The sequence below is a fragment of the Lynx canadensis genome, chromosome C1, assembly GCF_007474595.2.
Source record: "Lynx canadensis isolate LIC74 chromosome C1, mLynCan4.pri.v2, whole genome shotgun sequence".
NCBI classification, from domain to species: Eukaryota; Metazoa; Chordata; class Mammalia; order Carnivora; family Felidae; genus Lynx; species Lynx canadensis.
In genome coordinates, this window is record NC_044310.1 from 1,864,442 (window position 1) to 1,883,829 (window position 19,388).

At 67.2% G+C, this 19,388-nt stretch overlaps 3 protein-coding genes and 1 long non-coding RNA gene across 4 annotated transcripts in view; 1 reads left to right on the forward strand and 3 right to left on the reverse strand.

Moving 5' to 3' along the window:
• The window catches only part of ARHGEF16 (Rho guanine nucleotide exchange factor 16), an 11,091-nt gene extending 7,730 nt beyond the window's left edge, over positions 1 to 3,361 (forward strand). The window contains exons 5-9 of the mRNA XM_030327262.2: positions 162 to 189; positions 318 to 509; positions 1,215 to 1,282; positions 1,762 to 1,863; positions 2,352 to 3,361. Of these exons, the coding sequence (XP_030183122.1) occupies positions 162 to 189; positions 318 to 509; positions 1,215 to 1,282; positions 1,762 to 1,863; positions 2,352 to 2,491 (530 nt within the window). The 3' untranslated portion in view covers positions 2,492 to 3,361. The remainder of the gene's footprint in view (positions 1 to 161; positions 190 to 317; positions 510 to 1,214; positions 1,283 to 1,761; positions 1,864 to 2,351) is intronic.
• A 5,800-nt stretch (positions 3,362 to 9,161) lies between these two features.
• Positions 9,162 to 12,759, reverse strand: LOC116738242 (nascent polypeptide-associated complex subunit alpha, muscle-specific form-like). Its single transcript, XM_032594183.1, has 5 exons — positions 12,638 to 12,759; positions 12,182 to 12,310; positions 11,962 to 12,090; positions 11,281 to 11,409; positions 9,162 to 9,778 (listed from the first exon to the last, which is right to left on the reverse strand). The coding sequence occupies exons 1-5, from the start codon at positions 12,707 to 12,709 to the stop codon at positions 9,488 to 9,490; spliced, it is 750 nt and encodes a 249-aa protein (XP_032450074.1). The 5' UTR covers positions 12,710 to 12,759; the 3' UTR covers positions 9,162 to 9,487.
• A 541-nt stretch (positions 12,760 to 13,300) lies between these two features.
• On the reverse strand, positions 13,301 to 17,698 carry LOC116738277 (multiple epidermal growth factor-like domains protein 6). Its single transcript, XM_032594439.1, has 10 exons — positions 17,449 to 17,698; positions 17,243 to 17,371; positions 16,866 to 16,994; positions 16,307 to 16,435; positions 15,921 to 16,049; positions 15,572 to 15,700; positions 15,300 to 15,428; positions 15,015 to 15,146; positions 14,783 to 14,911; positions 13,301 to 13,494 (listed from the first exon to the last, which is right to left on the reverse strand). The coding sequence occupies exons 1-10, from the start codon at positions 17,696 to 17,698 to the stop codon at positions 13,301 to 13,303; spliced, it is 1,479 nt and encodes a 492-aa protein (XP_032450330.1).
• Positions 17,699 to 18,593: 895 nt separating this feature from the next.
• LOC116738243 lies at positions 18,594 to 19,137 on the reverse strand. The gene is made up of 3 exons (XR_004343941.1): positions 19,013 to 19,137; positions 18,807 to 18,935; positions 18,594 to 18,700 (listed from the first exon to the last, which is right to left on the reverse strand). It is a non-coding gene; the product is annotated as an uncharacterized LOC116738243 (long non-coding RNA).
• Between the last annotated feature and the right edge of the window lie 251 nt (positions 19,138 to 19,388).

Below are 19,388 nucleotides of genomic sequence, written 5' to 3' on the forward strand. Positions count from 1 at the left end.
CGGGGGAGTCACCGGGCCTCCTCAGACCTCAGAGCTGGGGCACACGGCGGGGGCCCCCTCCCAGCCTGGCCCGGCCCCGGCAGCGGCCTGGGTCCCCCTGCACGCGACGCGGGGCGGCCGGGTCTCTCCCTGGGCCTGCAGACCCGGGTCTGCCCGCCCAGGCCACGGGGACGCGAAAGCGCACCGCCTGTGCTCCCCAGGGGGTGGGGGGAGGGGGGGCAGCCCTCAGGAGCGTCCTTCTGGCCCCCGTCGGGCGGGGGACCCGGGCCGCCCACACACCCTCGGAGGCATCTGGCCGCCCCCTCGTCTCCCTGCAGCGAGGACAGCTTCGTGGTGCAGGACTACGCCCAAGTGGACCACATCCGGGTCCAGAAGACGGAGGCCTCCGACCCCTCCCTGCTGGGGGGCGGCGGCAGCCGCGGCTCCTCCGTGCCGCACCCCTTCCAGGTGACCCTGCTGCACAACAGCGAGGGCCGCCAGGAGAAGATCCTGCTGTCGTCCGACTCCGCGTGAGTCGGGGGGAGGTCCCGGGGTGGGGCGGGGCGGGGGGGGGGGGGGGGGGACCTGACCACGGAGGGAAACACGGCAGGGAAGGGAATGCCAGGAGGGGGCAGCCTGACCAGCACGGCGTGGCCCGGGGAGGAGGGCCTGGCAGAGGCACCACAGTACAAAGGTCCTGGGGCAGGAGGCCTCTGCCAAGAAGCAGCCGTGAGGCCAGTGGCGCTCGAGCATGGGCGCCAGTGGTGGGGGTGATGAGGTCAGAACAGGCTGGGGGGCGTTGGGCAGCACAGGGAGGTGCCAGCAGGGAGGGGGCTCAGCGGGCAGGGGAGGGAGGGACGGTGGGCTTGGGACCCAGCGCCCGGGTCGTAGGGGTGCAGCTGCTGCCTGACTGCGACCCTGGGCAGATGAGACTCGGGGTCGGCCTGACTCGGTAAAGCCTGCCTGCTGCCCCTCTTGCCTGTGACTTCCCACACCCGGCCCCCGAGGGAACTGGTTTGTGGGGGGTCATGAAAGGCTGCCAGTGTCCCGTGAACTTCATCATCACTGCAGGTCACAGCTCCAGGGCCGTGGGGGACGCCTGAGGAACCCCGGGGAGGCCCTTTGACCCCCTGTCCCCGCACAGCACCACACTGGGGGTGGGCCGCGTGAAACCAGAGGTCCCCAGGCTGGCGGGATTGGCCTCAGGGCCTCACCCACGCTCTGTCCCGCCCCAGGAGTGACCGGGCCCGCTGGATCGTGGCGCTCACACACAAGGAGAGGCAGAGTCCCGCCAACAAAGGAGGTGAGCGCCCGCCGCACCGAGAACAGGGCTCGCGACCCCTTCCCCGGCCCTGGGCAGGGGGGCGGCACGGAGCTAAGAGGTATCGTCCAGCCCTCCGTCCGTGCCACTGTCTGCCCCCAGGGTGACCTGCCCAGGTACGTGTGTATCCGTCTGTGCGCACAGACCCAGCTCTGTCCCAGGGCCGCCTCGTCCGTGCGGGGGAGAGGACCGTGCCCCGTACCTGGAGCACGCACGGAGCCGGGCCGGCCCATAGATCGTCAGCCTGGCTCCAGCCCCGCCCCTTAGGAGCCACCTGCCCCCTCTGCCGGGCAGGGGCAGCCTGTCCCGTGGCCTCCGGGGGAAGCTGCCACGTGTCCCCAGCCCATGTGCCCAGCCCAGGCCCCGCTGAGACCAGGCCACGGGGGATGTGCTGGGAGGTGGAGCCCACGTCCTCCCGGGGACAGCTCTGCCCCTGACCGCCACCCCACCTGCCCCCGCAGACCTGCCCCAGGTGGAGGTCACCAAGGCCTATCTGGCCAAGCAGGCGGACGAGATCACCCTGCAGCAGGCGGATGTGGTCCTGGTTCTGGAGCAGGAAGACGGTGAGTGGAACGGCGCTGGTGGGGAGGCCCCGGGCGACAGGCCGCCAGCCCCGTCAGGGCCCAGGGCACACCCGTGTGGGCGGTGCACCCTGACCCTGGCCCCCTGGACACAGTTCCTGCCACTGCTCACGGTGCTCCAAGGCCCCCTCGGCACCCTCCCTCAGGGGTGTCCTCAAATGTCCCTGAGTCACGGGATCAGAATCAGGTCCTTTGTCACTCTGTGTCATAAGTGGGCGGAGGGTGACTGCTACTCCGGGGGCCCCTGCACGCGCCCGCACGGGGCATGCGCCGGCATCCGGGCCGAGCTGCCGATGGAGGACCAGGTGCCCGTGTGACCCGGAACCGGGCCCCCTTGGCAGGAGCTGGTGGTGATCCGCTGTAAGGGAGGGGCCTCGGCCTGGTGCCTTCTGGAACAGCGGCTCAGAGGGCATCGCAGCCCCGCCCTCGTGCCCGGACCCCGCCCTCACCCGCCCCGCATCTGTGTTCAGGATGGTTCTACGGCGAGAGGCTGAGGGACGGGGAGACGGGCTGGTTCCCCGAGGACTTCGCCCGATGCATCACCAGCCGCGTGGCCGTGGAGGGCAACGTGCGCAGAATGGAGCGCCTGCGCGTGGAGACAGACGTGTAGCCCGCTCTGCCCGGCGATTCGAGGGGCGCAGATCCACCGGCCCCCAGGAGCCTGACAGCCCGCGGGTCTCCCGAGGCGCTGGGGGCTGCAGTGCCGGCTGCAGACACATCCGGTGGGAAGCTCGCACGCGCCGTCCCCCCCGGGGGCCACCCTCCCCCAAGCTGTCAGGGCCACGCCAGCTTGGCCCCACGTCTCCCACACGTCCCGCACCCACCGCACCGCCACGCAGGGCACGTGACTGGACGCAGGACGTGGCCCGGCTCCTCCCTCGCCTCTCCTGCCCCCACGTGGGACCGAGGGCCCCACTCTCTGAGAGGAGGTCCCGCCTGAGGGAGCGGACTCTGGTGCCAGTGCTGAAATCCTGACTGAGGTTTCCACAGACATTAAAGAAAGTATTTCTTTAGCGCCTGGATTTCCATGGGAGCCTGCGTCTCGGGGAAGGCCAGGGCAGTCCCTGCAACATCCCCAGGGTGCCACCGGCCGGGACCGGCTCCCCGCGCGTGGTCACCTGGGCCGGGTCCCGGGGGCGTGTCCGGCCCCCCCTCTTCCTGGTCACCCGTGCTCGTCTGTGGCCTTGGCCGGACTGTCCGCCTGGAGCTTGGTGAGCGAGGCCGGTGGCTCCTGACCCCTGTCCCCACACACTCCTTTGCTGGCTAGCGGGCTCCGTCTGGCTAGTGGGTCTGGGGGCTCTTCTGGGATGTCCCACCAACCCCCGCCTCCCTCAGGGCCCATCTGTCCCCCCAGGACCTGGACGTGCAGGTGGGGAAGTCTGTCCACACCCAGGGCCCCCTCGGCTCGGGCAGTGCTGTCCTTGGGGTGGGGGCTCCCATTATGACAAGAATCTGCCCAGATCCCGCGGGAGCTCCGGTCTGAAAGCCAGGGGGGCGGCTCCACACTCCCAGCCAGAAGGGGGCGATCGGGCAGGCCCTGAGCTGTGCCTCTCCCGGTCCTAGGCCCGGCCAGGTGGGGAGGGGAGGCCGGCCGGAGCCAGTTGGAGGGCCCAGTGGGGATGAGCTGTCCCAGCCCTGCCCACCGAATGGGGTTGGGGGAGAAATCTAGTGCCAGGAGGGGTGAGCACCTCCTCCCCACCGACCTCCAGGGTGACCTCCGTGGCCACAGGCGGCCGGAAGGACCAGGCCTAGGTCAGAGCCCAAGCAGAGTCTCGGGTCCCAGGCAGGGATTTTACACAACCAGAGGGCGGTGGGACAGCGGCAGGGTCCGGTCACTGGAGTCAGCCCCCCGTAGCTCCTGCCACTAACTGCACAGGTGGGAATCTGGGAGCTCGACTTGCCCACCTGTGAGCTGGGTTAACTCCCGGCTCTTTTCCCAGAACTGCTGTGCGGGCAAGCTGGCTGCGGAGGCCGGGCGTGTGCACACGCGTGTGTGTGTGTCAGGCAGGGGTGGGGGCGGCTTTCTGTGTAAGCCCAGCTCCCCCGAAGGAAGCCCGCCTGCTCGTTCTCCCCACCGACCCCCGAGCTCCTCGGAAGGGCAGACCTGTCCACTGCCCGCCCTCTGCCAGGTACCTTTCCAGTTAATGGAGCAAAGAGGGTTTGGAAAGCCCTGAGACCAGGCCCTCGACTTCCTGACCTGGGGCCAGGACACCACCTCAGGCCCATTTCGGTCTGCACAGTGGTTGGCTGGAGCCCCCTCGTCCTCCCAAGCAAGGGGTAAGGTGCTTAGCCAGGAGGAAGGACACCCCAGGACCCCGGGGGAGGGGCTGGGCCCACCCGGGCAGGGCCAGACCAGACCAGCCCAGGACGGGAACCCCTCAAAGCAGGCTCCAGAAGCACAGGGCCCTGGCGGCTTGGAGGCCTGGAGGGGCTCGGGTGGGCGGGGGGTGGGGCTGGGCGGTGAAGTGTGGAAGGCCAGGGCTCCCCCCCAGGGCCAGTGCCCACTCGACACCCTCTGAGGGGCCTCCGCTTAGCCTGAGGTGCCTTCTTGAGGGCGGGGCAGGCCAGCCGGGACCCCGGCCCCTCCCAGAGATGGCTCTGATCTGCCTTCCAGCCCAGCTGAGGTCTCAAGACCCCAAACGACCCTTCCTCCATGGCAGTGCCCAGCACTGCCCCCCACCCCCGGATTCCTGGGGGTTCTGTGAACTCTGCCACACCTGCCCTGCTGGGGAGGGGTCTCCAGAAGCAATCTAGCCCAGCCCCTCCTCCCAGCCAGCCGCACCGCCCCTTTTGGGCCTGCTGCTGGGGTCGGTGGGCTTCCTAGGACATCAGCCAACCCCCGTGGGGCCCAGTGTGAACAGACACCGAGGTGTCCCCGCCCACCCACCTATTACAACCACTCCGAAACATTCCAAGGCCTTTCTGCAGGGCGCCCCCCCCCCCCCCCGCCCCAATCAAGCGCCCCTGGTGGCTGGCGGGGACACCACGGTCGGGCCCACAGCCCTGAAGACATCCAGTGCCCCTGGATGCCACGGCGGGACCCTAGCAGTGCCTGGGGCTCCCCAGTCCCTGAAACTCGATGGGAGCCCCCGTAGCCCCGATTCTTGCCCCTTCAACGCGCAGATCAGTGTTTCCGCCCTTACCTCCGTTGGCCCTGGGCGTCCACAAATCCCGCTCACGTTGCCACCCCTGGTTACTGTCCGTATCCCCAAGATCGGACCCCCAACCCCAGCTGTCCCCTGCCGGGCCATCATGGAGCTCTCTGGACACGGGGTCACATCAGACTGGGGGCTCTCCGGTCTGTTCTCCTAATTTGGTTCAGGGCTTCCCGCATCCTCTTGCCAGATTAATCTGCTGGCATTGACGGGTTTTCTTGGGGAGGTGAAGGGCGTCTTACTTTGCATTGTTTCCTAGTTGGTCATGGCCTCCGCTGAAGCACGATTTGAGTTTTATAGGTTTTACACATTTCATATGCTATATACGATTTTTATGCCCCGCCCTGCTGATCCTTACTGGTCTGTCGGCCCTTTTCTGTTCCCTTACCGGTCTGAAGCTTTTCTGTTCCCTGGTCCTGCCCCCCGACCACCGGGCGGGGTTCTCGCCCCACAGCCTCACATTCTAGTGTCTCGCTCGCACCGAGTGCGGCCCGAGCCACAGAGCTCTGCTGGGGCCTGGGGCAGGAGACACTCCGGCTTTCCACTCCTTCTGCAGTGTTTCCTGGGCCCTAGGGGGTCCGGCACGAAGCAAGCGGAGCCCCGTCTCCCGCACCGTGTCCTCCTGGGGCGGGACAGAGACGGGGGCTTTCGGGTCAGGGCCGGGGATGCAGATGATGCAGGCCGCGGGGAGGGTGGGGGCGGGGTGCTAGGCGGGCAGGGCTGGCCAGCGTCGCGTCGCTTAAAGATCGGAACCCCCTCAGCTTCTCCACCAGACTTGCGAGAGATTCTCGGCACGTGACCGCTGCCAGCAAAGCTCCTGCCTGCAGCCGCCGGGCCTCCGAGAACTTACCTCCTGCAGAGACGAACTGTATAGAATGTTCTTTCTGCTCCTGTCGGACAATCATCTGATTCCTCATCTCACAAACACGCCGAGGCACTTTGTGATGTTATGCTGTCCCGCCGTCTTCAGGGCAATTCACGTTGGATCGGGTGATTACTTTGCGAGCATTTTGGAGCGGTGCGTGTTTGGGATTAGGACTCGTGCGCACCCGTGACAGATCGGTCCTCTCCTTTGCTTGCCCCGCCCTCCCCTGGTTTCAGAACCAGGTTGACATGGGCCTCACGGGATGAGGTGAGCTGCTCTTCGGTTTCAGAGAGTTTCCGGAACAATTCCCATCAGACAACTTCACAGGGCCTTGCAACTCGCACCAGCCACCTGGACGGGCACACGGCCAGGCCCTCCCGCGGGCGGCGGCTTCCGTTACTACTTGTATTTACTGAAGTTGCGGGTTTGTGCAAGTGTGTATTTCCACCAGCATCAATCCTGGCGTTTCGCATCTTCCCTCAAAACTTACCCACTTTTTAAAAATTGTTACTTAGGGGCGCCTGGGTGGCTCGGTCGGTTAAGCGTCCAACTCCGGCTCAGGTCACCATCTCACGGTCCGTGAGTTCGAGCCCCGCGTCGGGCTCTGTGCTGACCGCTCAGAGCCTGGAGCCTGTTTCGGATTCTGTGTCTCCCTCTCTCTCTGCCCCTACCCTGTTCATGCTCTGTGTCTCTCTCTGTCTCAAAAAAATAAACGTTAAAAAAAATTTTTTTTAATTCTGTTACTTATACGTAATCGTTCTTAACATCATTTTTAGGTCTTCCTCTCTGTTGCGTCTGTAAGTTAGTCCTTCCTCCTGTATCTTCTCTTTGTGTTTAAAAATACTATGAGGGGCGCCTGGGTGGCGCAGTCAGTTGAGCGTCCGACTTCAGCCAGCTCACCATCTCGCGGTCCGTGAGTTCGAGCCCCGCGTCGGGCTCTGTGCTGACGGCTCAGAGCCTGGAGCCTGTTTCGGATTCTGTGTCTCCCTCTCTCTCTCTGCCCCTCCCCCGTTCATGCTCTGTCTCTGTCCCAAAAATAAAAACGTTGAAAAAAAAAATTAAAAAAAAAAATACTATCAAAGGGCACCTGGGTGGCTCAGCCGGTTGAGCGTCCGACTTCGGCTCAGGTCATGATCTCACAGTTTGTGGGTTTGAGCCCCGCGTCGGGCTGTGTGCTGACAGCTCGGAGCCTGGAGCCTGCTTCGGATTCTGGGTCTCCCTCTCTCTCTGCCCCTCCCCCCCCCCCCCCCCTCTCTCAAAAATAAATAAAACATTAAAAAAATTTTTTTTTAGTATCATCAGCCTTGCTAGTTTTTTTCTTCCTTATTCATCTTCAATGGAATTTTAGGCTTAAGTGCCCCATCATTCTCCACTTGCTGAATGTAAAGTTTACATACACGAATATAAATTCTGTACATAAGAATATAAATATATGAACATAAGTTTACATGTATACCACGCATGTTAAAGCTTATTAAAATTTTATCATTGCTTATGTCCTGCTTGCTTAACGTGTTTTTTTTTTTTTAAGGAACATGTTAAAATCACCCACCGTCGTTTATTTCTACCTGTTATAGTGTCACTTTTACGGACTTCAGAGCCTCTACTGTCTCGTGCATTTATCTGTACACGTATTTACAGAGTCACTTACGATGCTTTCTGCCCAGAAACGTTAAAACTCCTACCCCGGCTTTCTTTTGATTTATTTCGTAAGCTTATGTTTTTGTCCTTCGAGGCAGGTCTTTGACAGTTAAAGTACCACGGAATAAGGTCTGACGCAACCCACGGATCAGTGTTTTGATGTCCCTTGTAACCACTTACAAGGCTTTGCTAATCTACTTTCTCACTCTGCTTTATTATTCCTCCTTCTCCACTTTCCACCGGAGATGACATTCCCTCCGGGCAGGAAGTGACCTAGCCTGTTACCACATGTCTGCACTCCGTTGCGCTCACCTGCCGCTGCGTGTGGCTTGCCGATGTCCCTCCCCACCCCTGCCACACACACTCTCGGGGTCTCTGCTGCCGGCTCATGGGAATACCTGATTCCGTTACCAGGTCATGTGGGAACCGTGGGGACATCTCACTGTACCTTCCTAGGCTTTCTCTCCTTGCCGGTGAGCGTCCTCTGAGTGCATCTTGATCAGGCTTTCGAGGGCTAACCCAGTGGCGACTTGGGAGACCCAAGAAGAACCCTGACTTTGTTTTCCAGACGCTTGAACAGTAACATCAATCTCGAGCGTCATCCGTGCTTTGAAAACAGCACCACGGTCCTCAATTCCCGAGTTTCTGCCGTCAAGTCTGACGTCACCAGGACTTCCCTTCTTTTCTGGGCGTCTTAGAGTCTCTCTTTGCCGGTGATTTTCTTAAAATTCTTGGGATCCTGGCTCTTTTACTTTTGTGTTACGCGTGGAGCACTTCTGGTCTGAGACGGTTCACCTTCTGGCCGGACAACTGTTGTTGCTTCTGTCATTTTTTTCCCTCCTTGTTCCAGAACTTCAATTGGAAGGATGTTCACAACTCCCCTTGTTTCTGCTAACCGTCCTCTCCGGTCCCCTGTCCCCGTCCCCCGTCCCCTCTAGGAGCCTCCCTACGGCCTCCAGGCGCCGCCCACCCTGCACAGCTCCACCCCCAGCCTTCACGACCGGTCCTCCTGTGACCGCAGCTTCCTGTATCACGTCACCAATCTGTCCCCCCTTGTCCCTCCTGGGACTTTAAGACCTTAACACAGGGGCCCGTCCCTTTGATCTCCTCTGCCACGGGTTGTTCACTAGGTGTCTGCCTAAGGGGACAGGGTGGGTCACTTCGCTCCATGAGACGCTTTGCCCTGAGGGGATCAGCTAGCTAGGCTGGTGTCCAAGGGAAGGGCAGAGGGACTACAGCCCCGACCCTAAGTGTCCGGCCTGACCATCTGGGTGCAGCCCACTCTACTGGATGTTCTTCACCCCTCCACCGTTTCCGCTCTGAAGACAGGAGGGGTGGGGTGCCCAGCCTGCCCCGCCCCCGGCCACAGCACCCCTGCCCTCGGGCCAGCCTCCTCCCCGAGGGGCCCACGCACAGACCAGCCCCCTCGTGCCCCTCCAGGGCACCGGGAACCAGGACAAACTCCAACCCTCCTCGTGTGCCAGCCACACCCTGGGGGAGCGGGGGGTGGGGGGGGCCAGACGGGGCCTCCCCAGTCAGGAGGGGATCCCGGTCCGAACACACTCATTGGGCGCACCCGGGAGGCCACCACAGTGAGCCCGAAGCAGGGAGCACACAGGTCACAAGGAAGCGACTGCTTCTTCCTTAAATTACTGGGTTTCACATGTACCAGAGTCCCCCACCCAGAGGCCCCTCAGAGCCCCAAGGTCCCGCGTCAGGGTTTCGTGGCGCAGGGGACGGGCAGCCTTCGGTGCCCAGGGTGCGGCGGGCGTGTCCAGCTGCCCATAAATACTTTTACATAAATACAGTGGGCTGTGGCTCCAGGCGAACAGATGGGGCCACAGCAGTCCCAGGGCCTAGCACCAGAAGAACCAGCTCGGGGGGCAGGGGTCCCCTGCCGCACCTGCGCCCACACCTCAGTCCCCACCCGGGGAGGCGGGCTTGCTCAGCACGTACAGCCAATAGGGCCGGTCCACTCGTCCGGGCTCCTTGCGGTTGGGCCGGCCAGGGCCTCCCTCCCCGTGCCAGCCGATCCTTGCAGAGCGAGGGGCTGCGTGGCTGCACACGGCCCTCGGGGACGAGGCTGCGGCTGGAGTCCTGGCCTATGGGCGCCCTCCTCAGTCGTCGCCAGAGCACCCGGGAGACGGGCCTGCTTGACTGCTGCCTCTGCGCTAGTGTTTCTGTGCCCTGCTGCTGAGCCCAGGTGCTGGTCCGTCAGAGGCCGGTTGCAAGGCCGCTGTAGGGACAGGGGAAAGGAGGGTCAGCCCCGGGGCACGGGGAAACTCTCGACCCGGCCAGTTCTGGGCTCCCACTTCAGGTGTCCCCTCCTGCCCCTCCAGCTCCAGGCCGATGAAGGGGAGACAGCCCAGCCCTTCCCCCCCAGCTTCTGCACCGCCCCGTGTCTGAGGTCCAGATTCTGGCCTGCCCGCCACCCTGTGGAGCCTGGGTTATAAGTAATTACATGCACAATCCTCATCCCTCCTCTGGCCTCAGTCTCCTGGTAACAGACCAGTGACACCAGCAAATGCCTCTCTGCCACCTAGGCCTGTAGGGTCCTCCCTCTGCAAATGAAAGCCCCCAGTGCCCCCAGGCCAGTATCACGGAGGGCCGGGAAGAGGGACTTTGAGGCTGGATGGAGAGGGGTTTTACTAGAAGCTAGCCGCTCCACTCCAGGAAAGTGAGCAGGGCCCAGAACTGCAAGGCAGGGAGGCCTCGCCTCTCCTCCTTCCCACAGGGCTCAGGGGTGACACAGGTCCCGGACCCTTGCCACCTGTCCAGGCTGCTAGGACCGCCTAGCAGCGCCTGCGGCGCAATCCCACAGCCGACCACCAGGTGCCGCCGTGGGTGGCGCTGCGTCCCGAGCCGCAGCCCTGCAAGCCCCGCCTCCACCGCCCCGCCCCCACCCCGCCTCCCGTGAGACCACGCCCCCGGGACTCCCAACACTCCTGGGCCCAGGGCCCCTCAGAGAGGCTGGAAGGCACGCTTGCACAACATCCGGCCCGCATTTGGGGTTCCCAGCCGAGGACCTGTCTGGAATCCCCACCCAGCCTGGCTCCTGGCTTCACCTGTGTGCACAGCCCGTCCGCACGGGCCCCAGACGGGCCCCAGGCACGACCTTCTCGGCACACACAGCCCTTCCCCTCAGCAGGCTGGGTCTGGGCAAGCTGACCGCGGAACCCCAGGGGCACCGCAGAGCTCTGCCTGCAGAGGCACGTCCCCCCAGGGGGCTGAGGGGCCAAGGTGCAGTTCCTGCACCCTCCCTCACTGCCTGGGGGTGCAGGCAGGCACCGACGTGCACAGGGGCACAGGCACGCACCAGCATGCACACACACGGGTTAGCATATAGACTGCAGCACACGCGCGCACACACACACACACACACACACACACACGGGCGCACCATCACGCTCTGGTTCACACACGCAGGGCAAGGAGGGGAGGGGTGGAGGGCCAGGTCAGCGGATGCATTCAGCCCTGCCCCGGGGGTTGAGCCCACCCTTGCTGCCGTCTAGGGCCACCGTGGGCGGCTGGCGCGGCAGAACCCGGCCCCACGGTCCGCACCTCGCCCATCAGCAGCCATACGGACAACAGGGGTACCCAGCTGGGATGGTGATGTCCTCGCAGGGGCACCGTGTGTGGGGAGGAGGGATGGGGCCCGCGCCAGGGGTGGGGCGGACGCCGGGGGTGGGGCTGAGAAGCATGTCGCCCTCCCTCCACCCCCTCGGGAGCCTGGCTCACCTTGCTGGCAGGTGGGCCCAGTGTAGCCGTCCACGCAGTGGCACTGCCCATTGACGGGGTCACAACCGGCCCCAGCTCCGCAGCTACAGCGCAAGGCACAGCCTGGCCCAAAGAAGCCCGGTCTGCAGTCTGCAGGCGGCACGAAGTAGGAGAGACAGGCCTGAGGGTCCGTCCACCTGCCCTGCCCAGGGGACCCAGGCCCTCCGTGCAGGAGCGTGAGGGAGCGGAGGCCCCAGGCCTTGCTTTTCCCGCCCCACGTGAGCTCCCACACCAGAAAGCGCCAGGTACCGGGTACCTGCCCGGCGTCACCACCCCGCTCCCCGCTCGGCCCTGGGGCTGGCAGAGGGGGCCTGGCGGTCAGGGACGCTCCTCCCCGGGTCAAGCTGAGCGCACAACCGTGAGCTCACGTGTGCGGCCCCTCCTCCGTCCGGGCAGGCTGGCGGATCGGGCAGGTCTCCACCCCGCCCAACCGGGCCCCCGTTCTGGCCAGAGAGCAGAGTGTGGGGCCTTGACGACCCTGAGCAGGAGCCTCACGCTGGGCGCCCCCTCCAGCAGCTGCCCCCCACAGAGGGGGGAGATGTGCCCAGGGCGGAGCACAGCTGAGGCTCCCCCTGCACCAGCAGCACTCGCCAAAGACAGAGACCCACACCTGTGCCCCGCCAAGCGGGACCCCAGACTTACCACGGTCACAGGTGGCCCCTGTGCGCCCTGGGGGGCAAAGGCACTGGCCGGTGACGGGGTCGCAGGGTGCCCCGGCCTCGCAGTCACAGTGCTGGCGGCAGCCCTCTCCAAATGAGCCTGCTTCACACCCTGCTGGGAGGCAGCGGGCTCGGTGTCCCCTCCGGTCCCCGCGCCAGACTGGACAGGGCCAGGGTCGCACGCAGGAGCGCAGAGCACTCACCCCTCTCGCAGAGCTGGCCGTGGAAGCCGGCGGGGCAGAGACACTGGCCGCTGACGGGGTGGCAGGAGGCTCCGTGCTGACACTCACACGCCACCTGGCAGCCAGCCCCGTGGAAGCCAGGGGGACAGGCTGAAGGGGGCCCGCGTTAGAGTCCCCACCTCAGTTGGCCCAGAGTGAGCAAAGGGCTTGGTTCCAAGGCTCGCGTCCCCCCTTCCCCCTCCCAGGCCTGGGGAGCTCCCCCATCACGGCTGGGGCTCGGGTGGGAGGTCCGCCGGCTCGCACGGGACCCTGAGCCCAAGACCTCTGGCCTCGGACTCCCACGGTGAGCGGGGCCAGGCCCCAAGCCATCCGCCCCGCGGGGAGGGACGGGGACGGCGGCCATTGCCACGGAAGCCCAGGTGGGCCCTGACGTGGCAGGGGCGGGTGCCGGGCAGGGGTCCCCTCCCCAGGACTCACGGTGCTGGCAGGCCTGGCCGTAGAAGCCGGGGCCGCAGTGGCAGGCGCCCGTGGCGGGCTCACAGGTGCCATTGTTCTGGCATGAGCACTCCAGGCGGCAGGCGGCACCGTAGCGACCGGGAGGGCAGGCTGCGGAGAGAGCGGGGACGTGAGGGGCGGCCCCCCCACGCCAGCCTGATTCCAGCGGCCTCGGGAGCCTGGCCCAGACCCGCGGCGGCCCCCGAGCCCCACGATCTCCAGGGGGCCCAGACCCCCCCCCCCCCCCCCATCGAGGCCCTGACCCTCCGGCCGCCCGGGAGCTCACCCAGCTCACACCGCGGCCCCATCCAGCCTAGGCCGCAGGAGCAACTGCCGTTGGTGGCGTGGCACAGGCCCCCGTTTCTGCAGGAGCATGTGTGCTCGCAGCTTATGCCAAACCGGTTCCGAGGGCAGCCTGGAGGCAGAAGTCAGGCGCTGCTCACAGCTCTGGCCGGGGCTGGACACGCTCTGGGGACACGTCCCCACCACGTCAGACCTTCCTTCAACAGACGCCTTCTGGGGCCTGCTGGTGCCGGTCTCCACCCCCAGGGACACGAGCGCCAGGGAGTGACACGAGCCGTGTCCTGCTCATTCATCCGTTCTCTCAGTTAGCAAATGCCAGGGCTGGCTGGGCGCCAGGGACGATCAGGATGAAAGGGGCCAGCGGCCTCCAGGGCACGGGAGTGCCCGCCCAGCTGGCAGGAGGTGGTCAGGGAAGCCTTCCTGGAGGCGGCGGCCCTCCGCACAGGCACACCCTCTGGGCTGAGAAGGAGGCCGGGCTGCCATGCCCTCCGGTGGCCTCTGATTGTAATACGACTGACCGTGGCTGCCATACTCCCCTGGAGGCGAAGACACAGCCTAGCTACAGCCGGGCCATAAGGCTTATGACTCCTTACTGCCGCTGGTTAAGAATGGGGGTTTGTCACTGACTCCTTGAGGAGGACTAAAGAAAAGCAGAGAGCTCAGATCTACCAGGGTGGGGGGGCCAGGCCAAGGGGCCGTAGCTGTGGCCGTGGGGTCCGGGTGCCATCATGGGCACAAGCCACCCCTGTTCTCCCCCATGCCTCGTGCTCCAGACGTCCCTCTACCTGGGGTCCCTGGCCTCTTGGGCCAGCAGAAAGGGCCAGCAGGACGCTATGCCAAGGGGCCATGAGCCAGGAAGCTGGCTCTGTCCTCAGACGAGATAGCTGCTTGACCCCGCCCCCCGCCCGCCCACTGTCTGCTGGGAGGGTCCGGGTTGGAACTTGCTCGGCCCCCACGAGCCCCTTGGGATCGTCGGAGACCATCAGCATGAATGTACCACCCGGTTTTGGGGGCCCAGGTCTCCCCTGGGGAACCCATGGCTCCAGCCCATCGGCCCCGCTCCCGAGGGCTGACACGGACAGTGGCAGGTGGAGTCCGTGCTCACCGTGCTCACAGTGGAGGCCGGTCCTCCCCGGGGGACAGGTGCAGCTGCCATTCACGGGGTCGCAGGCCGCCCCCTGCCCACACCTGCACACACGCGCGCAGCCAGGACCGAAGCGGCCCTGTGGACAGGCTGCCGGGAGGAGACGGGAGGGTGGCCGCCGCTGCCGGCTGCCCTTCTCTCTGCCACGTCGGCCCAGGGACGGGAAGGGGCAGGGGGAGCCCTGTGTCTGGCCCGGACGGGGCGGCGGCAACCTCCTCCCGTGCCCCCGCCCGCCCTGGCATCTCCCCTCTACCCACGGGTCTGCTGGGGGCCAGGCCTGCTCTGCGGCGACAGTGACTCACTGATGCCCCCACCCCACCCCCACCAGCCCAGCCAGGCTCCCGGATGGGCGGGGAGTCCCCACATGACTCAGAGAAAGGCACTTTTCTCAGCTGGATGCCTGGCCGGCCTCTGCACAGAGGTCCACAAGCCCCTGCCGGGCGTGGCTGGGGGGCCTGGGGTGGGGAGGGGGAGAGTGGGGACAGGTGAAGGGGACAGAGTTGACCGGCAGGGACACTGGGGTCACACTGACACCCCCCACCTTAGCCCAGCCTGGGGCCAGCAGGAGAATCAGGGGCGGGGAGGGGGGAGCAGATGGTCAGGGGCCCTGCCCACTGAGGCACAGAGGGCAGCCACCCCCTCCCTCAGCCAGCCACCCAGCCCTCGCCCCAACCACTCACCCAGGCTGCAGTCGGCCCCGAGGAACCCAGCAGGGCAGAGGCAGGCGCCGGTGGCCGCATCACAGGAGCCCCCGTGGAGACACCCGCACGGCTGCTCACAGCCGGGTCCAAACCGCCCAGGGGGGCACCCTGCGAGGACAGGGGCCGTTGCCAGGGGCCAGGAGCTGGGCCGGGCCCGCGGCAGTGCGCAGCCCTCCCAAGGATGGCCCGGCGGGCGGCCCGGCGCACTCACGCTGCCGGCAGCCGGAACCGTGGTAGCCAGCGGCACACGTGCAGGTCCCCAGGGCGGGGTGGCAGGTCTGGTTCTCGCTGGGACAACGGCACTTCTGCCCACAGCGCTCCCCAAAGGTGCCTGGCGGGCAGGCTGCGGCGCAGGCGGAGGTCGGTCCCGGCCCGGCTCGGGAGCCCCCTCCGTCCGCCCCAGAGCCGCCCCCCTGCGGAGCCCCCCCCCCCCACCGTGGGGGTGCCGCTCCAGGGGGACGCACAGCCCCGTGCCCGCCCGGGCGGTGTCACCTACCCTGCTCGCAGCTGGGCCCCGTGAGGCCCGCTGGACAGCGACACTCCCCGGTGACGTGGTGGCAGGCGGCGCCCGGCGGGCACTGGCAGCGCTGGCCACAGTCCTTTCCGAACCGGCCACGCGGGCAGGCTGCGGGAAGCCATGTGCTGGGGTGGCAGGGAGCCCCAGGGCCGGCGCGGGCCGCGCCGGTGGGGGGGGAGGGGGCACGGCGTCAGGGCCCACCCCCACCCGAGCAGCGGGGCCCCCGGGTGCGGCGGCGCCGAGGGGCTCACCGTTCTCACACTGCGAGCCCCTCCATCCCGGGGGGCAGAGGCAGGCCCCCGTGACGTGGTGACAGGTGGCTCCCCGCCGGCAGGCACAGCGCTCCTCGCAGTGAGCCCCAAACGTGCCTTCGGCACAGGCTGCAGGCAGAGGGCTGGGTCGGGCTCCGGGGGTTCAAGCGGGGCCCCCCCAGCCCTCCCACAGGAGACCCCTGGGAGCTCAGACAGCCGCCCCTGCCCCCACCTGCCAAGAAACCCCTCACCGGGCCCTCCACCCTGCAGGGAGGCTGAGGCCAGCCCCTGATGGGCCCAGAGGGACCCCCGGACTTCCCCCAACTGGCCCCCAATCTGGCCCACTCACGGCTCTGACACTCGTCCCCGGTCCAGCCAGCTGGGCAGAGGCAGCGGCCTGAGTACCGGTCACAGAGGCCACCGTTGAGGCACCTGCAGCTGTGTTGGCAACTGGCCCCGAAGCGTCCCGGGAGACATTCTGCAGGGTACGGGGCTCCGGGAGTGCCCTGTGCCCCCCATGCCCAGGAGACCCCCACCCCGCCCAGGACCTTGCACCCCACGTCGAGAAGGAGAGGTGCCTGGGGCTGGTCACACTACAGGTCTGGGCCACAGCCCCCAGCAGCAGGAAGCCGCCTCTGCCCAAGGAGGTGGGGCGGGGGGCATGCCGGGACACTCGGGGCACCCACCCCGGACCCCAGGTCCCTCCTCCTCCTCTACCGCCTGACCCGTGCTCACCCTCCTCACAGGCTGGGCCACCCCAGCCCTCTGGGCACGTGCAGTGGCCTGAGACAGGGTCACAGGTGCCCCCGTGCTGGCAAAGGCAGGAATGTTGACAGTTCTCGCCGTAGAGGCCTGAGGGGCAGGCTGGGGGGGGGGGGGGGCAGCACCCCACCAGTCAGCCCAGCAGGGCCAACGCCTCTCCCCTGTCGAGGGCTGGCCCTGGTGGTTCTGTGATTTCCAGCCACCCCAAAACCCAACACCAGGCTCTGTAGGGAGGACCTCCCCCAGGGCTGCATGTAAGATAACCTGCCCCAGGCCACCCCGGGCCCCCAACCCACCTCGGGGGGGGGGGGGGCCCGGCACCCCCCTGCCGCCCCCAGGTGCCGTGGGCCCCGTGGGGGTGTGACAGGCCCCGGTCCTCCCTGCCCGTCGCTCCCGGTGAAACCCGCGTCACCGGCATCCCATGCCCACGTGACCCTGCACGGCTCATCGAAGGGCTGACACAATCCTTGGTTCCAGACTCCCCGGGGTGGGACTGTTTGCTCCTGAAGGACCCCTCCTCGGGAGGGCTTACCCTCCAGGCAAGTGGAACCCATCCAGCCAGGGCCACAGCGGCACCGTCCGTGGACAGGGTCACAGGAGGCCCCGTTGAAGCAGGTGCAGGCTTGGCTGCAGTTGTGTCCGTAGGAGTGGGCTGGGCAGGCTGCAGGACAGGGGACAGTCAGGGGCCTGGGGAGCGGCCCTGGCAGGGGCTGCAGCAGATCCGGGGCAGCTGGGCACAGGCAGGGTGGCCACAGAGACCAACATGCTGGCCCTTGTGGGCAAAGGCAGCGTTTCCCAGGTGGCCACCGGGCAGCGTCGAACACCCAGGAAGAGGCCCTAGACGCGAGTCTCGCTCGGTGGACCCGGCCCCCCTCCCGTAGCCCCCGGGGCCGCCTGGGCCTCTCGTACCCTGGGCACAGCGGGGGCCCCGGCGGCCGGCGGGGCAGAGGCAGGAGCCGCTCACGGAGTCACAGGAGGCTCCGGCGACACAGTCACAGACGCCACGGCAATCCAGTCCAAAGAAGCCCGCCGGGCAGGCTGCCGAGAGCGGGCGGTGATGGGAGACAGCCAGGAAACGGGGCCCACCGCCAGCCCCGGCCCACGGCCCAGCTCACCACGTTCACAGAAGGTTCCCCTCCAGCCGGCCGGGCAGGTGCAAGCCCCGCTGACGTGGTCACAAGCTGCCCCGTGCTCACACTGACACCGCCGCCCGCAGCCCGGCCCGAAGTAGCCCTGGGGACACCCTGAGCCGTGCAGCCCCCGCCCAGCGTCAGCCGGAGGTGGGGAGACACTGACAGACACCTGCCTGTGCCTCTGCCATCCGAGCTGGGGGACGGGACCGCGGGGCAGTCCCCAGGGGCTCATCTACCTGCCTCCACCCCCTCCCTGCCCAGCCAGCTAAGGACTGAGCCCCCGGGAGAGGAGCCCCAGGCATGACTTTGGACCCCCTGGCCCCAGCTGTAGGGGGGCACACGCAGAAGGTCGTGGCCCTTGGTCCCCCCCTCCTCCGGGTGCCCCGTGGGGTGCAACAGACCCCACCTCTCCCTGATCTACTGCTCCAAGTGTGCCTGTATCTCAGGCCCAGGTACATGGGGGCTGCCTGGGCCCAGCAGGGCAGGGGGAGCTGGGGGGGCAGGGGGAGCGGGGGGGGCAGGGGGAGCTGGGGGGCAGGGGGAGCTGGGGGGGCAGGGGGAGCTGGGGGGCAGGGGGAGCTGGGGGGGGGGCAGGGGGAGCTGGGGGGCAGGGGGAGCTGGGGGGGCAGGGGGAGCTGGGGGGGCAGGGGGAGCTGGGGGGCAGGGGGAGCTGGGGGGGCAGGGGGGGCGGGGGGGCAGGGGGAGCGGGGGGCAGGGGGAGCTGGGGGGCAGGGGGAGCCTGGGGGGGCAGGGGGAGCTGGGGGGCAGGGGGAGCTGGGGGGGCAGGGGGAGCTGGGGGGCAGGGGGAGCTGGGGGGGCAGGGGGAGCTGGGGGGCAGGGGGAGCTGGGGGGGCAGGGGGAGCTGGGGGGCAGGGGGAGCTGGGGGGCAGGGGGAGCTGGGGGGCAGGGGGAGCTGGGGGGCAGGGGGAGCTGGGGGGGCAGGGGGAGCTGGGGGGCAGGGGGAGCTGGGGGGCAGGGGGAGCTGGGGGGCAGGGGGAGCTGGGGGAGGGGACCCCTGCCTGTCCCAGGACTAGGGCCCCCAGCACTTGCGTGCGTGCGTGCACACGCGTGGGAGCACGGCTGTGGGCGGGCCAGGACTCACGCTGCTCGCACCGCGGGCCCGCGTAGCCGGCCTCACACGCACACAGGCCGCTGACCGCATCGCAACTCCCGTGGCCTACACTGCAGCTGCAGGTGTGGCTGCAGTTGGGTCCCCAGTGGCCGCTGTCGCAGGCTGCAACACAACCCGGGTCAGCCCGCACAGGCTCGGCAGAACCCGCGAGCATCCCGTCTCCTCCTCGCCCCCCCCCCCCCCCCCCCCCGGCCCCGGGCCCACACACCTCTCTGGCAGCTGAGGCCGGTCCACCCGGGGGCACAGCTGCAACGTCCGGTCACCGGGTGGCAGTGCCCGTCATTGGCACAGGAGCACCTCATCTGGCAGCCGGGCCCAAACCAGCCCGCCGGGCACGCTGCAGGACGAGGAAGCGTGAGCGGTGGGTGGGGCCGCCCGGGCTAGGGTCTGAGGTCGGGGGGACATGGGACTCACCGTCCTGGCAGCGGCTGCCCGTGTAGCCGGGGCGGCACAGGCAGGCTCCGGTCCCGGGCTCGCAGACGGCACCGTGCTCACACGCGGGGCAGATCTCCTGACAGCCCAGCCCCCAGCGGCCTTCGGGACAATCCCCCCCCCCCCCCCCCACCACAGCCAGTCAGTCTCCCCGGGGGGCCTTGCTGGCCCGGGGGAGCACGGTACCGACCCTGTGTCCCAGCCTAGCGGTGGCACCAACTGAGCCGGCCCAGGGGAGGGAGAGGAACGGGTCATGGGAGCCCCCGGCCCCTCCTTGGGCTGCGGGCTGCAGAGGACCACCCCCAAAGAGGAGCCCCTGCCCCAGGACAGCTCAACAGGCAAAACGGGGAGTGCATCA

Bases quoted from the DNA above. Each gene is read 5' to 3' on its own strand.
- LOC116738242 (XM_032594183.1), bottom strand. From the start codon at position 12,709: ATGGCACCTGTGAGCCCGCCACGGGCGCCTGCCACTGCGGCCCCGGCT. The intron at 12,311-12,637 runs GTGAGTCCTGGG...GGCCCCCTTCAG, and splicing joins CGGCCAGGCCTGCCAGCACC to CCTGTCCCCCTGGCTTCCAC. The intron at 9,779-11,280 runs GTGAGCCAGGCT...CTGTCCCTACAG, and splicing joins TGGGCCCACCTGCCAGCAAG to CGGCCTTGCAACCGGCCTCT.
- LOC116738277 (XM_032594439.1), bottom strand. From the start codon at position 17,698: ATGAGCCCCTGGGGACTGCCCCGCGGTCCCGTCCCCCAGCTCGGATGG. The intron at 15,429-15,571 runs GTGAGCCCCTCG...GGCTTCCCGCAG, and splicing joins GGGCTCGCAGTGTGAGAACG to CCTGCCCGCGTGGCCGGTTC. The intron at 15,147-15,299 runs GTAGGTGACACC...CCTGCGCCGCAG, and splicing joins GGGGCCCAGCTGCGAGCAGG to CCTGCCCGCCAGGCACCTTT.